Source organism: Lagopus leucura, unplaced genomic scaffold (assembly GCF_019238085.1).
Source record: "Lagopus leucura isolate 7727_CA_CO unplaced genomic scaffold, USGS_WTPT01 Super-Scaffold_100002, whole genome shotgun sequence".
Taxonomy (NCBI): domain Eukaryota; kingdom Metazoa; phylum Chordata; class Aves; order Galliformes; family Phasianidae; genus Lagopus; species Lagopus leucura.
The window spans coordinates 44,044,357-44,065,450 of record NW_024962263.1 but is presented as its reverse complement, the minus strand read 5'-3'; the positions used below and the strand labels follow the sequence as shown (position 1 = coordinate 44,065,450).

Genomic DNA, 21,094 nt, shown 5'->3' with positions numbered 1-21,094 from the left:
AAATGCTACCATCTCTGAAAGGGCTGAAAGTTGGATCTGCACATCTTACAAAGACTCAGATTTCTTTATATGGTCAACAGCAGCGCCTTACAGAGACACAAGCAGTGCAGTGACACTAGCTGTAGAACCGAATATAAAATTGTGCAATTAGCTCTCCATTATTTCACTGTGTTTTGGGTATCAGTTTCCACTTAACCAGCTGTTTTCTCCTTACATTCCCTCATTTTCTTACACACTAATTAGTGTCAATGCTCTTTCAAGAGGGAAAGAGAATGGGAAAAGGAGTAGTTCTATAACAGGCCAGGGTGGAGAACATCACACCAGGCCTGGGTGTGTACAGGACTGTCAGCTCCACAATGGTCAATATAAGATGGATAGAGGGGCACCGTTAAAGTCATAATCAGAATACTTGACCTCCCTATTCCCCCAGGAGATGTTCAGTTTTTATAAACAAAAAGGAAAATTGAATAAGGGTGCCCAAGATTCCAGCTGGAGATAAACAATGATTGCGATAAGTATTTTATTTTAACAAAAAATTACTGACTGGCTGTAGAAAAAAAGAAGACATAGGACTACATGCTATGTCCCATCCTGGAGGTGTTCAAGGCCAGGTTGTATGAGGCCCCGGGCAGCCTGCTCTGGTGCCAGATTTAGTGGTTAGCTACCATGCCTGAGGCATGGGGTTGAAACTAGATTACCTTCAAAGTCCCTTCCAACCCAAGCTATAATTCTATGACACTTAACATCAGAACAAAAATTCTCACTAAAATATTTGATTTCACAGCGTTTTGTTAATGTCTTAAACTAGGCTCTTGTCTCCCTAGGCTGAGCTGAAATAAGTCACCTACAGTCAGAGGTAGGCCTATCATTTTCTTTAGCATCATCAAATAAGGCCTCATTCTGTTCTTCCACTATCAAGTACGTAGTGGAAAACAATCTGCTATGTTACTATTGTTCAATTTATCTTACTTGCTACTGATCCTTTTCTGTCCTCATCTCTACAAGTTAGGCAACATAAAGATTAACAGGGAATTAACAACCCTCTCTCACCTGTCTTGCACATTTTCATGTCCTTATGGCAGCAGCCAGTTCTGCTATTGCCAAAATTGGATTTCCAACTGCAAATACCAATGTGTAGCCACGTGGTACTTCAGATGCTCTAGGTATTCCAAGATGCCTAGGTACCCAATGCTGGCTGCCATTCAACATGCAGTGACACTGTTGCTCACATTTACTAAGCAGCCCCTCATTGTTCCCTTCATCTCAAACTTCTTTCACTCACATACTGCCCTCTGGTACATAGGACTGTTTGTGAGGACAGGTATAAAATCAACTCAAAAAAACTGATGTGGCTGAAAAAGGCTTCTTTATTTGCGAGATCTGGATATAAAAGCAGCTTCAGCTCACACTGCTGCTGGAAAAATAAATAGATAGATAGATAGATGATAGATAGATAGATAGATAGATAGATAGATAGATAGATAGATAGATAGATAGATGGATAAATAGAGGAAGGGAGGAAGGAAGGGAGGAAGGAAGGAGAGGAAGTGGGTAGATTGCAGCTTAAAAGCCTGCACTCAAAGGAATTCACACTGTAAGGCACTGAGCCTGCAAAAGCACACACACTTTTAACTACGCTGCCACAAACTATCCCACTTGCAGGGTCAAATCTGTTACAACACCAGGAATTCTGGAGGTAAGCTTTTGAGGGCCACAGACAATCCACCTTTTGAAATTCTGTATTTCAGTAAAGAAAACTTTAGAAAACTTCCTTGGGTCTGTGCATGCAGAGAAATACATTGATAAAAAAGATGTATGGGTTTTCCCAAAGTGCACCACTTTATGGCCAAGCCTTCTAAACGGCTGCACAAGGACAGCTGAATGATGCCAGTGAGGTAACAAAACTAAGTTACTACTAAGTGTTTAAATCCAACAAGCTCCAGCACATGGTCAGACCATTCAGAAATTACCCACCATCAGGTACATCACAAGAATCCTTTCAGCAACTCAGACAAACCTGATCCCTTGGCTGTTCTCTTAGCAACCTTTCCTTCACCTAATGTTATGTTCAACCCAAAAGAAGCAGTAGGCAAATCTTGAATAGTATACAGAGATTAACAAACACAACTCTCAAGGCCTAGTAGCATTTCCCTCCTGTTATTTCATAATTGTCCATGGTTTAGAAATCACTTTTCAGAGAGTACTCTTTACTGCTACTGACACCTACCTGAGCTGAACATGACAAAGAACAATTCACTTTCCTTTTTAATAATGCTTGATTTTGCAAAAGCAACTCCTGTTTCTAGAGGACTTCACACGTAGCAATCGCTATTCCAAAAACATATCTTACTGGTATAATTCTTTTTACTTCAGAAAAGTTTAAAAATACAAGTAAAGGTCATATGCTAATTTGATATTTCAAAATTGTACTCCAAACCTGAAGCTTCATAAAAGAAAGTTTGATTATGACAACTGATGTATTCAACATCAACATTACTTACTATCCTTTTATGAACTGAGCTTTTTGCAATAAGACATAAGTGTAAAAGGCCTTGAGTAGAACACCTTGCCAAAGAACCTTTTCTATTATTGCCCTGCTAAAATAACAACAGATATACCAAATAAAGTACTTCCATGTATACTCTTGAGCAGTTACAGTTCTCATTTCACCAAACTGTCATAACAGAGAGAACTTAGACAGAAAGATATTTTTTTTTCTATTCTATGTCATAAGTCAAACGCATAACACGTCACCTATTTTTCCTTGGAATGTGTGAAATTTAATGTACCAGGGTAGAATAGGCTTTATATATATTTTATTCTATTTTTAGAAGGTAGGAAACCTGTGATTTCATAGAAGTATTGAAGATGTGCATAATACCCAGGCCGCAACTTAGCAAATTCACTTCAGCACCTCATCACTACCTTGTATTCCTTTGTCCTTCTCTCTTGCTCTTTCATCATTTTTAACAAGTCTGTATCCCCTTTACAGAAGCAGGTTTCCTTTTTTATACAACTCTTGACACAAGAGAGGACAGATTTCAACTATGAAAGTAATATAAAGCCATTAATATGGATAACATCATTCTTTTATAAAAGAAATTTGATTTGGTCTTAAATTGTCCTTTTATATTAGCAGACTTCACTCTTCACTGATTCATCAGCGTGCTTTGTATTGTGCCTCAAAGGAACCATACCACCGACACTGAAAGATCTGATGTTTGGCTGAGGACAGCTACATTTTTTTTAAAACATCTAGAAACAAAGACTATTTCAGTTATGAATTAAGCACAACAGATCAATAATTATGTTTAAAAGATGACCTCAAAATTATTAGCTGCTAATACTATGAGATTTCTGAGCTGGCAACAAACCAACAAGATGTACTAAACTCTTAGAAGATTGCAAAGAAGATAGCAAAAGGGCCAGAAGTCTGCAACTTGTAAAGGGATACCACAAGAAAGACAGATTAAATAGGTCATCCATTCTTAACAGGCTTGAAGAAGGTCATTCCTTTAGAAGAGTTCTGCTGTTTGGCTCACAGGGGAAGAAAGGTAGCTTACTCATCTCCAAGACTGTTCAGCCAGTGTCTTTTATTTGCAATTAAAAGGTAGTCTGGAGCCATTCATAGTAGTGGTTGTAGAACAGACACTACTGCAATTTCTTGTGTGGCTTTACAGAGTACAGTGGAAAAACAAAACATACAAACAAGATTTGTTCTGTATTTAAGGGTCATGCACTCATTTGATTCTTGATGAGACAAACCCTATGGTAAGGGAGGGGAATTCTTCCCACCTGGAGTTTCTGAGTTCCCAGGTAATGTCCTGTAAAATGGAAAACAAGTAAGGAACCTTCTTACCCCCTATAGTTTTAAAGTAAGGTGCTTATATACTGGCAGTTTAAAATCGAAAAAGAAAATCATGCAGCAAGGAGTGCTCTTCCAGGCATCTACCTTCACTGACACACTGTTTACTTAAACATAAGTAAACACAGAATCATAGAATCATAGAATCACAAGGTTGAAAACGACTTATAAGATCATCTAGTCCAACCATCTCCTCATCACCATTGCCACCACAAGCACTAAACCACATCACGCAGCACGTCGTACAGATGCCACTTGAACACTGCCAGGGATGGCGACTCCACCACCTCCCTGGGCAGCCATTCCAGTGCCTGACCACTCTCTGAGAGAAAAAGTTCTTCCTTATTTATAATCTAAACCTCCTTTGATACAACTTGCGGCCATTTCCCCATGTCCTGCTCCTTGCCTGGGAGAAGAGGCGAATATATGTTTAAGTTAGTTACACACACACACACACACACACACACACACACACACACATAAATATATACACAAACAAATATATGTGTGTGCTCCTTGTTTTGTCAATTCTATTGATACAATAGTTTAAAAAGAAAACAAAAAAAGCAGTGGTAATACAGCAATTGGGCCTGCTAATAAGACACCGACAAGTTTTTATTTTAACTTTTATTATAAAATTAAAAAAAAAAAAAAATCAACTGACATTTGAAGTTTAAATTTAAAACCGTAACAGCAAAGATTACAAAAAGTGTAATAAAAATACAAAAAGAAGGGTGTAGTGCATTTTGCTCCCCATTATAAACAGAACACAGGAGTTTGCTGTCAGGAAAAGCAGATTGTCCAGCTGCTCTGCCTGTACAGCCACAAATGAGGAAAGAGACTTAATGAAGCTCTACTTTTTAATTTTTCCTTTTCAAAGCAAGTTGATGTGCAGCAAAGGACACAAAAATATACTACTACTAAGGAAATATGATCTTTAGTTAAGCTGAAAAATGTAATGCACTTTTTACTCTTTCAAGAATGTAAGAAAAGAAAATTTATAACATACTTAAATTTTGTTAAAATTTCAGTTAAGTCATTTCAGTTAGTTTAGTTAAATCTAACAGCTTAGTATCTAGAAATTGTGAGATGGTTGAGACTTTATCATTTACAGCGTATTCAGAGAATTAACACTATCCACAGAAAGATGTAATTGTTGAATGTTTTAGAAGAATGTGCCCATTTACAACTCATAGACTTACAAGGTAGGCAGGCAGATGCAAATATGCAGGAGAAAATACTGTCTTCATAATTATTTCAGTTTCAAATCCACTGTTTTGCAAAGACCAATCGTCTTTCAGGAAATATTTGTAATGCGAACCTATTAGTTTGCTTGCCTGTCTTTAAAAATAATACATGATCACTGTAAAAATAACTCATTACAAGTGTTATGGAGTACTTATGATGCTTACATTTATGATAGTTTTAATGAGAATATCTTTCTTTTCCTGAAGTTTTTTTTTTTTTAAAAAAAGGAAAAAAAAAAAAGAAACAGGGATGTACTTGCCCGCTAACATGAGTCTTCAACTATTCCAAGATCTTCAAAGAAGAGGAGCAGCTTGTATAGATACAGATGCTATCAAACAGATATTCTGTCACTGCAAGAATTGCAACTGAAGTGCAGTTGGTTTCATTTCTGAGTGCACCAACCAGAAGAAAAGCAAGCTCCAGAGCTTGCTAAGAAGGATGAATTTCAGAATTAAGCTACAAGAACAAAGTTAGTTTTCATTCTGCAGAAGAGTGAAATAATCAATGTGCTGAAACTTCAGAACCTCATTTCCCCAGCTGGTCCAGCCAGGCTGCAGGTTGCGAGCAAACAGCTCCAAGCACTCCACATCTGGCTTGACAAACTCTGCCAGAACCGCTGTGCAAGATAAGAAAAACAAAAACAAAAAAAGATGAGGATAACAATGACAAAGGTACAAACAACAACAGTAATAATAAACATAAAAATAAATAAAATCTCCCCAGTGCTGTTAGCAAATGAGAGATGGAATGTTTCATTGAAAAAACAAAAGAGACAGTAAATTAATTCTAAGAGTTTAATCAAACAACTGGACCATTTGTATTGAGAAAGTCATTTAAAATGAGTGCCCTTGAGATCCTAAACAATACTGTCAAGGCCTTTAACGGCCTTGATTTATTAGTTTTCATTTAGAGGAAGAGAATGAGGATTTATTCCATCATCTACATGGGAAAGTTCTAAATTTTTTGGAAATATCCACAAAACACTTCCTAAAGGCTCAACTGGCTCCTGCATCACAAGGGCAACATTTCCATAAATAAACAGACAGACACCTTCCTTGATTAAGATCATGCTCTTTTGCTCTGCATCTTAAAGGGGATAAAACCAATTTTTGAGGAAAATTGTTGTAAAAGAAACACCAGTTTAAATAAGCAGACATTAGAAGGGCTATAAAAATGGAGGGACTTCTTTTTCTCCCCAAATAGCAATTTATCAACAAAAGAAACCTGTATATAACTGCCTTCTTTCATTCAGTAATATAAATCTCAAATTCATTGTGTTTATTTGCTGCCTGTATCTAAACAGATGCCTGTCGCTAACATCAGCTGTGTCAATGATTATGATTATTCTCCAAGTGGCAGAAAAAGAGATTGGTTATAGCATTTCACTTGAGAAATTCTATTGCGAACACTTAATTACTAAATGTGTCACTTGTTATACAGAGCCATTTAGTTTGTGGATAGGTCAAAGAAATTCTTAACTAGGTTTCAGGAAATAGCCACAAAATAGTACATGCAAAAATGTCCAAAGGAAAAGCAAAGGCTAAAGGAATGCAAAGGATACAAAGGAGGCAAAAAGACTGAAAAAAAAGATTTATAATAAAACTACATCTTAAGTTGCATTTTTGTGACTGAGGATGAAAGAACAAAAGCTAATAAAATATTTCTTTATCCAAAGTATATCTCGCTCGCTCCTGTTCCTTCTTGAAGTTTCTGAATTTCCGTAGCTTAAAAGTACAGTTCATAAACTCTGTATTGTTTGATTTGATCTCTTCAGACATGATTCATATCAGAAAGCAGAAATGTATCCAAGTAGCATACATCAAAGCATGAGAGAGAATGCTTTTTTGGGTTCAAACCAAGTTCTGACTTTTTGTATCAAGTCTGCCAGTCACAGACTCCCTGTGTGAATCCTCGGATGCTCTTGTCATGGATTGGTCCTGCTGCAGAAAGATAAATATCCACCTCACATTCTAATCAGCGTTCATGAATCCCAAATGCATTCTCTACCTATACAATCCAAAGCTTCAATCTATTCAAAACCTAAATATTTTGTAATGGGCATCTTCCAACATTCTTATATTTTGGTACAGCCTATAAATTTGTTTTCGTTCTTCCAATCTTTAACAAATGTGAAAAGAGTATTTCATATAGATTATCATCAAAGTAACTTTCAATCTAAAAAAAGACAGCTACCAGCAGGAATCCTAATCTAAAAGCCTATTCCTTTTACAGGGAAGCTAAAATCCTTACACAAATTAACTTCTGCGGAGAAGAGTCTGAAAACATGTACATTCTGATAGAAAACTTCTTGCTCTGAATACTGCTGTTTAGTGTCACACCACTTCAGAGAAGCTGCTTTTGTATCATTTTGCAAAATTTTCTTTTAATTATGTGGTAAAACGTATTATTCTTTTTCCATGCTCTATTTCATTAAGGATTTCTTATGCACAATCTGCTGCCAACATTTTAACAAAGGTCTTCCAAAAATCTATTCTTCTCATCATCTAAGAAAGCCCATGGTGCAGGAGGATGTACTTTTTCCATGGAAGAGAAGGGAGAGACTGTGGAATGCAAATCCAAAGCTTTTGGTGAACTCTCTGGGAGCAAATCTAACAGCTGTAGGATATTATTATTTTGACCCAAACGTGCATAAGATCCTGCAGAGCTTACTGCAGAGTCCAGGCATTATATGATTATTTTTTTGTTCTTCAGATAAAAATAAAATAGAACTGCTTTATGCTAAGCAGAGGAAAGAATGATCTAGGTGACAAAACTTCACTAATAGCACATAACAAGTTTTGAAATTTGTTCTTAAAAGGCATAGACTACAAATGTCACCACAGCACTTAGTCCAGTAAGTCAGGAGCAGGTACCACTAAACACCAAAAACTTCCATGCCTGAGAGAAAAATTTGAAAAGCATACTTAGTTGATTCAGCTAAGACTCACAGCAGACTGGTTTGCCAGAAGCAAAAAAAAAAAAAAAAAAAAAAGGGAGCCAAAAAAAGGCCAGTTCCAAAGGAACCAGAAGACTGTGCCAATCTTTTGAACAAGTTGGTCATAGAATTTAAACTGGAAGTCCCAAGAATCTTCCTCACTCACATTCCCCGAGAGAAGGTCTTTCTGTACAAAGTGTTTTTGAAAAAACAGATTACAGAGACAGATTACATATAATACAAGATTACATTATAGTATGATTCTTCATTGCTTGGATGCGGCATTTACATAATCACATCAAGCAGTAGTCTTCACTGCAAGGGAAATTAGCATATCAAGAGGGCAATAATATGGCTGTATTTTGCTCTTATTACACTGGTTCCCTTGAGCACCAAGTTTTCACATCTTCTGGTATGAATTATAACCTCTTTGTTAGCCTTTTACGGCCTTTATACCACCAAAAGACTAACTCAGCACATATGGATCTAACTTCCATCCCTTCAGCAAACTCAAGTTCTTCCTGAAAACAGATTAGAGGATCTACATCAGTAGAAAAACTAAATGTCCATTTTTCTGCAGTAGGGACAGATATTTTTTAATTTTTAACAATTACTTCTCTGTGCTTATAGCTGACAAAAAGCAGCTTAAATAGACAATAAATAGATTATTCTTCATTATCTGCAGATGTCAAACACTGCAGGTGCAACTCAGGTATCTATACGTGGCCATCTAATGCCCACAAAGCTAGCACAAAGCCAGCTTGTAGGTATAACACTGGTTTTACTCTTGATGGCACACATTATCCAAGATGCATGCTGTAAAATCATTTACATGAGAAAAAGAAGGAACCATTTTTGAAACAAGCAACAGCTTCCCCTTCTCTTTTCAACTTCCATTACCTAAACAATAAATTCTGCACAGCAAATTGGATAAATAAGGTGAAAATGATTTTACTGGCTTTTTACTGTCTGATTTGTGAGCCATACACAGCACAGCCCACACATAATTGAACTCATTTCATCGTAAGCCTTCAAAATTTTGCAAAGCAGAGGCCCTTATTGCCTGATTTGTCTAGAAAAAGACCAGAAAAAAGGATGAGAAACTCAAGGCAAAGATGGCTTAATATCTCTGTATCTTTCCTAAACTGTCTGTTTAAGCTAGATTTTGATGTACCCATTGATTAGTCTACCAGAAGAGGGTAGAAGTAAATGCTGTCTGTTTCTATTTCCACTTTCCTAATAGCCTCACAAGTCACAGAGTTGCTACAGAAGAAGTAAGTTTCCAAGATTTTCCTCTGCGTGCTTCTGCTGAAGATCTGCAAAGCAGCTAGAACACAGCCAATAATTAATGCTAATGTTTTTAGGCATACTCCTATTTGGCAATAAAGTTTTTTAACAATAAATGTACATGCTACATACTAGAGGAGAAATGCCTATAACAAGAAGAATCTCTAAAACAGAAAAAGGAAAAAAAGTCCAACCTTCTTTTATATCATCTCTATGCAAAGTATCATTTAAGTCTTAAAGAGCAGTAGCGAATAGAATTAGAAAGAAAACCTGCTGTTATTTGAATCAAAACCAAGAGTGATAAAATTTCATTTTAACACATTTGCATAAAGCAGTTTAAGTACACTTACAATTATATATGAAAGCTCTAAGAACTGAACACAGCACATGCATCACCCAAAACCCCTACAGTCACAATTTCATAGTTAAATGCACTGCAGGAACCCAAACATCTCTTTTTTGATGGCTTACTTTAATTTACATCTTCCTCTTCCCCCAGAGAGAGAAACTGTTATAATAAGTCAATAAGTGGCTACATATGTAGGAACGTACAGCCTTTACAGTAGTAACTAGAAATAAAGTGCCAGACAGCATCAGTAAATAATAATATTTTTGGCTTTGTTACTTCTTAAACAAAGCATAAAGAACGCGTGTGACTCATCAAGTGTCCTTCTCCCCCATTGCCAAATCTCTGCTTCTGCTTAAATTGTTTCTAAACTATTTTAGCATGTAGCTCAACTGCTCTCTACTGGCCACTTGAGAATACTGCCTGATCATGAAAGCAATATCCTTTAAGAATATTGAAGACAAATCAACAGCCACTAGTCTACCTTTTCATTCCATAAGCCTGTTCTGAATGAAGCTGCCAACACTGTACATACACACGTAGTTTTATAGGAACTGTATAAACCACTGATTTTGGTTGATAGCAAATTTATTCCTCAAATAGAAACATGAATACAGCACAATGGTATCAAAATCAATCATGTAAAGATTCAAGAAATACATAGAAATTGGTACAGACAATTTCTTTCAAAACCCATTCAGGATCATCAATTATAAAGACTTAATACAGTTTCTAGATTCTGCACCACAGAAAAGAAAAGCTCTGAGGACCATCTGATGCTAGAATTCTCTACAGTGTGTACACAAACTGCTGCTTTTCAGCCCTGGATATATCAGACGTTTTCTGATCATGTCTGAGCGTGTTGCTGAAGTATTGGTTTTCTGAAAAGGTTTTCCCTAGGTGGCTGCCTCACAAATCACTGCTCTACCACCCATTAGCTTAAATCAACATACATACTTCCTGCTGTAGTCATCATTTTTAAGGATGTAGCTTCAGAATTGCAAACAGATGCTTCCTAGAATTGCTCTTTTCAAGTAAAGCTAACCCAAATTACGTCAACTACTAATTTTTTAACATATATATATGTGTATATATATATATATATATATATATGCATGTTTTGATTTAATAACAAATACAATCCCCAAACATAAATTTCAAAGCCTTCCTTTCATTCCTCATTCAGATGAGCTTCCTAACTGAAGTAATTCTGTTCCTTGGGAACCAAGAAAAGAAAGCACGTCAGCACAATGGAGGGAACAGGCCAGTGATGCCTTTCCAATAGCAGCATGCATTTCTTCTGCCTGAGTTTTCTGATGTGATTACACTGAACCACGTTTACCAGTAATATCTATAGGTACATCGTGAGTTTTCCCCTCGGGAAGGATGAAACTATTTTTGCAAGAGGAAGCAAATAAGTTTCTTGCCATATAATAGTAAGGCACTCAAGTTCTATAATAATGAAAGAATCTATTGACAAAAGGAAGTTTTTCTCTGGAATAATGTGCAAAATCTGCACATGATGCAGAAATCTTCTAATCTTTTGAACTAAATCTTGAAAAGTTTAAATGATTCATCCAAATGCTAACTGGCTAGCTGGGAGCTACTGCATCAATTTCAGCAAATTAATGCAGCCCCCTGGAAATAAACAGGGTATGCCTTCTTTGTTGCCTACTGTTAACAGTTTTTAAATGATTCACGTTACAGATTTAAAGGCAGAACTGCACTGCAGGTATATAAGCATCTAATGCAGAAATAGAAACATTTTCTCTTTCTGTTTTTATTAGGTAAGTAGAAGATATTTCATCTTGTATGTTCCAGAAGTTCACAGCCACCACCACAGGAGCTTTACATTCTTTGGGATAACTTAATAAATACATCATTTATAATTTGTTCCTGCAGGATTTCAAAAGCAAGTGTAGAAGAAATGTAGTTCAATTTCTTCATTTTTACTCAGAATATTCACACAATTATCCACAAAGTTCTACTTTTTACAGTGATTTTCTTTTTCAGACCTTAGGTGCCTAAAAGCATTTTTAGAAATGTTGAGGAATCACAGGTCCTGGTGGGCACAATTGCTTAGCATATGAGAAATTAAGATGCATCATTTATAAAGATATCTCATTTTGGCTCAGATGCTTAATATCATCTTAGATGCCCAAATCAAACACCCCACAGAAACACAACAAATCAACAAAAACATACCAGTGAGGGGGGGCTTATGTGAATGTAGACTGCAGGGTATGCTGACAATTAACTTATGTTCTGGAACTGGAAGAACATCTTCAGATTTCCTGCTGTACAAACCAGAACAAGAAACAAAGTATGAGAATGAATAGCATCAGAATGATACATACACAATTCTCTGATAATTGAGATAGGAGGTAAGAGTGTTTATTCACAGTCAAACTTCACAAAAGCCTAAGGGAAACTGAATGTTGCTCCCTGATGATGTGTAAAAGAGGGGTTCCAAAACAATTAAGAATTGAGACAAAACACAATTAACAATGGCCACACAAAGCCATCAAGAACAAACAACATAGTTGTTGTTTCCATCAGCAGCCAAAAATGGCTTCAGCTTATTCTAAAGACTTGGGATCAAACAGAACCTACCAGCAAAGGAAGCCCACACCTTTTACTTGAGCCAGTTCTCCAACACAGACAGACATAAGGAACAGACAAAAAGATTCTGCCCTTTCATCTTACTAAAGCACTCCCTCTTCCTAAAGCAAGTGAGGCCATTTTTAGGTTCAAAATCAGACAAAGATGATGCTAAAAGGAGATCTGGGAACACTATATTGTATTATGGACAGATGACACACCAGTAAGTAGAATCCTAGCAGCCTCAAATAAAAATTACCATAGCCTGGCATACCTTAGGGCTTCCTTTATGTTTCCTTGAACTCTCCCCAGTATAAGAACTTCATAGGGCTTTTTGTGGAAAGAATCCAAAGGCAATACAAATTCTCCGTATCTAGTAATCTGACACAGAGGAGTTAGAAATACACAGTGGAAGATTTTCAAATCCAATTTTCCCACCATCTGATAAAAAGGAAGATATTGACAACACCATACCTTTCAAATACAAAAGCACATCAAAATAGATAGACAATTTATAGAACTATAAAGTGCCACATTGAAAGACCCCTCAGTTGCCAAGAAAGCAATAATACAAAGAACTTACTTTTACCCAGTGCCACTCAGCAAGTGTTTTCACAGACCAATGTGGATAAAGTTCATCCTTAACAAAACGTAAGTGCTTCTGTCTGTTAGTCACCCATGTGACAACAAGACAATCTGGAGCAGCTAGCGCTGATACAGGAATCTGCTTGATTTGCCACGAAGACAAGTAGCTGTATCTGTATACCAATACAGTGAGAAAGCAAGTTAGCATACACCACATAATAAAATTGCAAAGCAACAAAAACAAGGAAATTACACAGCCAAAACGTTTAAAGAAATACCTTCTGTCAGCATAGAAAGTCATAAAAAAATAGGCCCAGAGTGACACCCAGTGGACAGATCCACTGAATCTGTGATTCTGTGATCTGTGATTCTGATATGAAATCATTACTCTGTTTACTTAAGTTTTACTGAGCAGAACCTTTAACTACGTATCTTCTTTAGCCATCCACAAGATAATGAACTCAGCAACTAACAACAGCATTGAAGCTGCCTTCTGGTTTTATTTTGCAAGGGAGAGAGGGTATAGTTGGCTAATTCATGTCTGTGAATTTCATGTCTAAAATTTTCCTAGGAGTAACTTATATTGGTAAGAAAAAAAAAAACCAATGTATTTGAATGAGTTTAACTGACTCCCTAGAGGTTTCTGTAGGGCTTTTAAAGTAATATATATACTAACCAATCTCTATCTACAAATTAGATCTTCATAAGAAGCTTAAGAAGTTATAGTAGATATTATTCTAGAAAGTTACAAGGCTCTATTTTCTTTTCAGCCTCCTTTCACATGGATGCAATTCTGTGGTAAACAAGGGAGCTCCACTGGCAGAAACTTAATGTTACTCAGAGGAGAAAGAGGCCCATAAAACTCTAAGTTAATGACTTCATAAAGTACAGTACTCACGAAGTTCCTACTGCACTTGAGGATTTTACTGCTGCATTATCACTTTATTCTATTCATCAGAATAAAGCTCAAAAAAAAACCAAAAACCCTAAAACTTCTTAATTGGACCTCAGCCTTACAAATTTTTTATCTATCTTTATGTAGTATTAATAATAACTATTAATTTCAAATAAGCATCTGTCTGATCTGGGCCATACAAAACAGTTAGCTTCAAGCCTTCCTGAGAAGTACAGAAAAATAGCATTCTTTCATTAATGAGGTAATTTCATAGAATCATAGAATGACCTGGGTTGAAAAGGACCACAATGATCATCCAGTTTCAACCCCCTGCTATGTGCAGGGTCACCAACCTCCAGACCAGACTGCCCAGAGCCACATCCAGCCTGGCCTTGAATGCCTCCAGGGATGAGGCATCCACAACCTCCTTGGGCAACCTGTTCCAGTGCATCACCACCCTCTGTGTGAAAAAATTCCTCCCAGTATCTAACTTAAATCTCCCTTGTCTCAATTCAAAACCATCCCCCTTTGTCCTATCACTATCCATCCTTGTAAACAGTCGTTCTCCCTCCTGTTTATATCCCCTTTCAAATATTGGAAGGCCACAATGAGGTCTCCCCAGAGCCTTCTCTTCTCCAAATTTAATTTAAGATATAGCCTTGCAAATATTTTGTATTGAAAGTTTCCAAGTCATTTCACTGAAATTCCTGAGACAGTTTTAGAGTTGAACTTTCAGACTTTGGCATGCATCAAAGTATTTGCTAGCTTAAGCTACAACTATGGTTACATGAGTCTTGAATTGCAACAGTAAATTAAAATGTAAATTACCCATTGTAAACAGAGATGACAAGGTAATTTCACAATAAAGTTTACCTGTTACTCCTTTTAACAGATTTGTTCTCCCATGGTGGATCGATCACAATTACATCATACTTTTTCTTGTCTGGGAAAAAAATTACACAAAACTAATTTAGTAAAGAAACCAGTAAATTCATTAATTTAAAAGTTTAAAGTTAAAATTAAAAGTACTAGTTAAAATTGATAAAGGTTTAGCTACCTAAATACAGACAATATTTGAAAAGCTAACGAGGTAGCAAAACTGCAAGTGTTCTTTTTTTCTTTTTTTCCCCAAATAATGAAACAAAAGTTTAAACACTTGAGATAATCATATACTTCTCAGATTCCTAGGCTGATTACCCAAGAAAAGGATGTTTCTGTGACTTGTGCTGGATTCAATACCTCCAAGAAATGTCAAACCTCTTGGGGAATTTAAAACAAAAACCTCATACAGTGCCAGTCTCCAAGACATTAAAATTTCTCCAAGCTTCCTGAAAGAAGCCATGTAATAAGGCACCCAGCTGAGAGAACGGCTGCACCCTTGAATCCTTGAAGTTTTCCGTCCTGTGTGATCTTTCAGCAGGCCAACTTGTACATGCAGAGCTATGAACCAGTCCTGGAAAACTGTTTTACACTACTAGATGTTAACAGACAGAGCCAGACCCAGAGTAAGAAATAGAAATTAGTGGGCAATAGGAAGGGAACTGAGGCAGTTTTCCTAACAGAAGTTGGGTTTACGTTAATGGGAGAAGATACAGAACACATCTATGAAAAAGAAGGACTCTCTAACGTTATTTTTCCCAGGCAACATACTCCTTCCTTTATTGAGCCTGATACTAATTGTTTAAATAGCTAGTGAGAACAACAATTTAACATTTAATGTCCTTTACATCTTATTCCTTTATTAACATTGGAGGCGTTGTCCTCACAATGGACTGACCCTAGCCAGCAAGAAATACTTCTCATTTAGCAGCCGGATCGCCTCTCCTATGAAGAAAGGCCGAGGGAGCTGGGGTTATTTAGCATGGAGGAGAGAAGGCTTTGCAGCCTACCAGTACCTAAAGGTGGCCTAAAAGAAAGCTGAAGATGGAGGTTAGATGAAGATTAGAGAGTGTAGTGGTAAGACACAGAAAAAATGGCTTTAAACTAAACAGGGGTGATTTAGAATACATATTAGGAAGAAACTCTTTACCCAGAGGGTGGTGAGGCACTGAACAGGCTGACAGAGAAGCTCTGGGTGCCCCATCCCTGGAAGCCAGGTTACATGGGGCCCTGGGCCCAGCTGAGCTGCTGGGTGGCAATCCTGCTCATAGTAGGGGGTTGGAAATGGATGGTCTCTAGTGTCTCCTCCAACCCAAACCATATATATATATTATAGTTTATTATATATTATATTTTATAGTTTATTTCCAATTCAATGCATTTACTTGACTTCTAGATCCACTGTGGCTCAGAATATGCTTAACAACTGCTGCATTCTGTGTTTCATGTAAAAATGCAATGGCTGAGATTTTTATTGGAGCCTCTTGGAGCCTCCCCATGACATGCATTCCTAACTCCACTGAGGATTCCTTTGAAAACCTTCACCTGTCTGCACAAAGTTACAAATGCCACTTTGAAAGCTTGCAGTAGCATTATCAGCATGATGCTCTATGTTAGAAAACAGTTCACTGAGTCCTTAGTTATTTTGACATTAACCAGCCTTCTAAGGCAGGAAAGAAGGGATAGATTCTTAAGATAGGGGATAGTCTATCCCTATTCTAAAGAAGGAATAGACTAAAGATACTTACAGTTCAGCAGGGGTTGTAAACATGAAATATCAGATAAAAGGAAACTGCTCTTCGGTGGCACCAAGTACTTCTGTCCCATTAATACAACTATCTTTGCACAGTTTGAGTTGTTCTCTGTAACACATGAAAGCAGGTCATGCTCTGGAGTGGTGGTTTCATCATCTAGCACATTCACAGCTTGATGATCACCATCATTTACAGCTGGAAATTGCTTTGCCATTTCACATAATTCAGCCAACCCACAGTCAACGGGTCTAGGAACAACATTCTTCCCACAACTGGGTGCTGCAGCAGCACGATGAAGAAAACCACTTTTGAGTCCCTCTTGGACTAAATGCAAAGTGCCTTCCCAAATGAATTTTCTGATCTGTATGATCATAAAGAGGAGAAGAAAAACAAAACAAGACAAAAAGAGAGAGAAATGATCTTTTGAGTATACACATAGTAACATCAGGAAATGAAACAGCAATCAAAACATCTTCAATCTGCAGTGGGAGAAGAATCCTTGCCAAACACCAAAACCATCACCTGAAGAGCTAGCTATTGGTGCATAATACTGAGGGCATGCTAACGTATGGTGGGGTTTTTTTTGTTTGTTTTCTTTTGGCAAAGTGGCAATAGTCAGAAGTCTAGAGAAAGGCAGACTGCTGAATGAAAGTTTTCACAGATGATAGTGGCAGAATATTACTGATCTAAACAAACAAATTTCAAGGCAATGTCAACACTTAACTTGAAGTTTAACTTAGTCCACAAGTATAACTTTGATTGAGTATATACCCAGATCTAAAACCAGTATGTTTTAATTTGCTTTCAAAGTCAATATCACGTATGCATGTAAACCAAATTACATTACTAAAAACTGGTTCTGCAGTTTTTTAAAATAACACGTTTTTCAAATAACAATGCCAAGATTCTTGGATCTGTACGCACACTCACTTCTTCAGCAATATTCCCTATACAGAACACAGAGACCTATCTAATTCTCAAATTGTTGAGCATTTATGAGGTTTATCTACCGGTGAATTTTTGCTCATTTAGAACAGCTTTATTGCCAGATTCTGTAGTTTCTAACACAGGTTTCAAATACTTATTATTGTTTCTAAAGCTCCTGAAAAAGGAATGCTCAACAAGATGTCTGTTTGTTGGTTGTTTTTAAACACTCTCTTACAAAATACCAAAAAAGCCTGAATGTGTTCTTTTCTGTAGTAGTACAATCCTTGAGATATCTGAAGGAATAGTGTATTAACTTAAATATTTTCACTCATAAACCCGTGTTTGATGTTGAACTTCAAAGTTCTCTCATTTAAGTCATTGCTCCACATCCATAGCTTATTCAGAACAATACCTATGGGACCCCTACACTGCAACATAACAGACTGCACATTTACTACAAAATCATTATTGTGTAAAGGAAGAAAAAATATTTCTTTAAGCATAGTCTTAACAGGAATAGTGGAGCAAGCTACAAGAAGAGAACTTATTTACAGCTGTGTTTTTGTTCTCCATACATAGTTCAAAATTAAACATCATGTACTTGCAAAATTATCTTCTATTCAAACTTACCTTGGTATGGTATTCTAAAGCATCCAGTTCACCTTTGTTGAACACACATTTTCTTTTACGCTTCTATAGAAGGAGCAAACAGGGTAAGAACAAAAAAAAAAAGGGAAACGTTACTCCATAATAAAAACAAAAAAATAAATACTCAAACATACCTAAATTACAAATAAACTCTTTTAAAACTGGAAGAAACTTCCTATCTATTCCTTTCTATTACAAGTATAAAGCCAGTAAGCAAAAATACGATCACAAAATACTTAGGCTGCTGGAGATGGTGTGACAAAGCTATGTTATATTATTATTCATAGCACAGGGATCTAACATTACCTAGCACGTGCCTCTGTTCACATTCAGGTCTCCTTTAGGTCTATACTAGAAGGTGTTTGTTCAGCCGCCAAGTGCAGTAGCAGGAGAAAAACAAGTATGTCTTCAAAGGTTAGATTTGTTAGTTTAGACCTGTTACATTTTCCAGTTGTTTGTTGTTTTAGGACTGTAACAAACAGTACTGTATGGTCTATATATTGAAAGTAAATTCAAACTGTTCTTTCCATGTTAATCTGGACAACCACGACAGCTATCACAGTTTAACTCAAGCCCAACGCCACCAGAGATTTCACAAGAAACCAATTGTTTTTGAGTCATAGGATGCAAGTTGCTGACAGAAGAAACTCCAGAATAACATTATGAGTGCTTACATTTTCCATGCATTCTGAAATCTCTTGTGGAAAACCTGCTCTCCTATGTGACTTCAGAAAGCAGAAATAGTGTTAATGGCAGGTTATTTACCTAAGGATGACCATAGGCTACTACACTGTGGAGAACATACCTTCTTAGCACCAGCAACAGAATCCTTGACACCACACTTGGTTCCTTCTTGGTGTTCTTCTGCTCTGCTGCTGGCCTTCATTTCTGTGAAACTCAACTCAAGGCTTCCTTGCAACAGCTGTTCCTCAGGAGCTGCAGCTATATGGGCCTTAGAAATGTGAAAGAACTCTTCACGAAATACATATCTTGTTCTTGCTGTTTTACCTTCTGTTTCTACAGCATCACTGGGACCATTACTTGAAGAGGTGGTAGCAAATGTAGAAGTAGGATGATCGTTAGTAGAACTGACAGAAGTACTGGTAGTGACATCACCAGTGTATGCAAAGGAATCACAGATCTCATAGCCACACTGGTTGATGAAAGACAGATGGTCCAGGAGCCATCCTGCTGTCAGCCGATGTACCACAGACATCACAGATCCCCTCTTCAGAGAGAAAAATCAACTCCCAGAAACTATAGCAGGTAATAACGTAGGCTTCCTGAAGCAAATTACCCCTGTGGGAGTAACATACTTATTTAAGAATTACTTCTCACCACTGTTTCATAAAGTAACACCGTTCTGTGACAGACATTTCCCTGTGCCCATGGATACACCACAGAAAATTCTTGGCTTACACTGGTTTCACTATTAGGACCACTGAAACTTAACTCAGTTTTTTATGGTAGGCTTGTTGGGTTTTTTTGTTTGTTTGCTCATTTATTTTTTTAAAATAGCTTTCTATATAACATCATGTTGCACAGAATTATTTATTCTAAGAACTGTCTTTTTAAAAGTTAGCAATTATATACTGTAACACTCCATAACTCAGGATTCAGTAGCAAAAACATAAGTAGTCTTCATGCACTTCTGAAGAAAGCCATCACATTATCATGTATTTCTCGATCACATCCTAGTTTGTCACAGAAAATAAGTTGAGCAATCTGGCCTTCTGTGAAGTAAACTGAGACGTGGCAATCCCAGATATGCACTGGGGCAATCCCAGGTATGTGTACAGACTGGGAGAAGAATTCATTGAGAGCAGCCCTGCAGAGGAGGACTTGAAAGCCCTGGTGGATAAAAAGCAGGATGTGAGCCAGCAGCATGCTCTTGCAGTCCAGAAGGCCAACTGTGTCCTGGGCTGCATCAAAAGAGGGGTGGCAAGCAGGGAGAGGGAAGGGATTGTCCTCCTCTACTCTGCCCCTGCTCTGCCTGGAGTACTGTGTCAAAGTCCAGGCCCCCAGCACAAGAAGGATGTTGAGCTGTTGGAGCAGGTCAGAGGAGGACCACAAAGATCATCAAGGGACTGGAGCAGCTCTCTTATGTAGAAAGGTTGAGGAAATTGGGCTTATTCAGCTTGGAGAAGTCTCCAAGGGAGACCTCATTGCAGCCTTACAGTACTTGAAGGCAGGTTATAAACAGGAGAGCAATGGACTTTTTACACTATCTGCTAGTGATAGGGCAAGGGGGAATGTTTTAAACTAAAGGAGAGGAGATTTAGGTTAGATGTTAGGAGGAATTCTTCATTCAGAGGGCAGTGATGCATCAGACTGGAGCAGGCTGTGCAGAGAAGCTATGGTGCCCCATCCCTGGAGGTGCTCAAGGCCAGGGTGGGCTTTAAGATTTCTTCCAACTCAAGCCATTCTATTTCAGAGCCTTGTAGTCTTCCAGCCACGTAAGATGATAGAATATCTTGAGTTGGAAAACACCCACAAGGATCATTGAGTCCAATGCCCAGCTCCATATAGGACCACACAAGAATTCAAAACTTGTGTGTGAAAGCACTGTCCGAACACTTCTTGAATTTCAGAAACTCGGGGCCATGCCCACCGCCCCGTGGTGCAGCATCTGTCCTTAACCCCCAGCTGCCCTCTTCTGACGCAGTTCCACGCCGTTCCCTCGGGCCCTGTCGCTGTCACACAGAGCAGCGCTCGGCGCTGCCCCTCTGCTCCCTGTGAGGAGCTGCAGTCGCCATCAGGCCTCCCGTCAGCTCCTCTACTGAACGAACCCAGGGAGCTCAGCCGCTCGTCACACTTACTGCCCTCCTCTGGGCTCTCGCTAACAGGAGAGAAACCCGTTGCAGGCAGGGAACAGCCTAGCACAATGAAGCACTCCTTGCGGGCCGCTCTCTCCCCACGCTCGCCCTCAGGAACCCTCTGCAAAGCCCCGAGACCGCGCATCTCTCGCTCCGCAGCGCAGAGGCTCTCTCACTCTTTCACTCACCGACGCCGCTCAGCCACCAGCGAGCGCCGCCATCTTGTTGTACGGCAGCAGGCCAGACAGAGCGCGACAGGCTGAGTGGGCGGAAGCGGCGACGCCCCCAACTCCCACATCCCTTGGCTG

General features: G+C 38.1%; 1 protein-coding gene across 2 annotated transcripts; it reads right to left on the bottom strand.

The window, feature by feature from the left end:
* Window positions 1-4,527: 4,527 nt before the first annotated feature.
* Window positions 4,528-21,091, bottom strand: METTL4 (methyltransferase 4, N6-adenosine). 2 transcript variants are annotated; one of them, XM_042870035.1, is made up of 9 exons: window positions 20,975-21,091; window positions 18,776-19,269; window positions 17,953-18,015; window positions 16,390-16,756; window positions 14,636-14,705; window positions 12,866-13,040; window positions 12,557-12,663; window positions 11,887-11,978; window positions 4,528-5,729 (listed from the first exon to the last, which is right to left on the bottom strand). In XM_042870035.1, the coding sequence occupies exons 2-9, from the start codon at window positions 19,184-19,186 to the stop codon at window positions 5,584-5,586; spliced, it is 1,431 nt and encodes a 476-aa protein (XP_042725969.1). In that variant the 5' UTR covers window positions 19,187-19,269; window positions 20,975-21,091; the 3' UTR covers window positions 4,528-5,583. The 2 variants fall into 2 exon arrangements, with proteins under 2 accessions (XP_042725969.1, XP_042725970.1); XM_042870036.1 differs by lacking the exon at window positions 4,528-5,729 and adding an exon at window positions 5,760-7,053.
* Window positions 21,092-21,094: the final 3 nt, after the last annotated feature.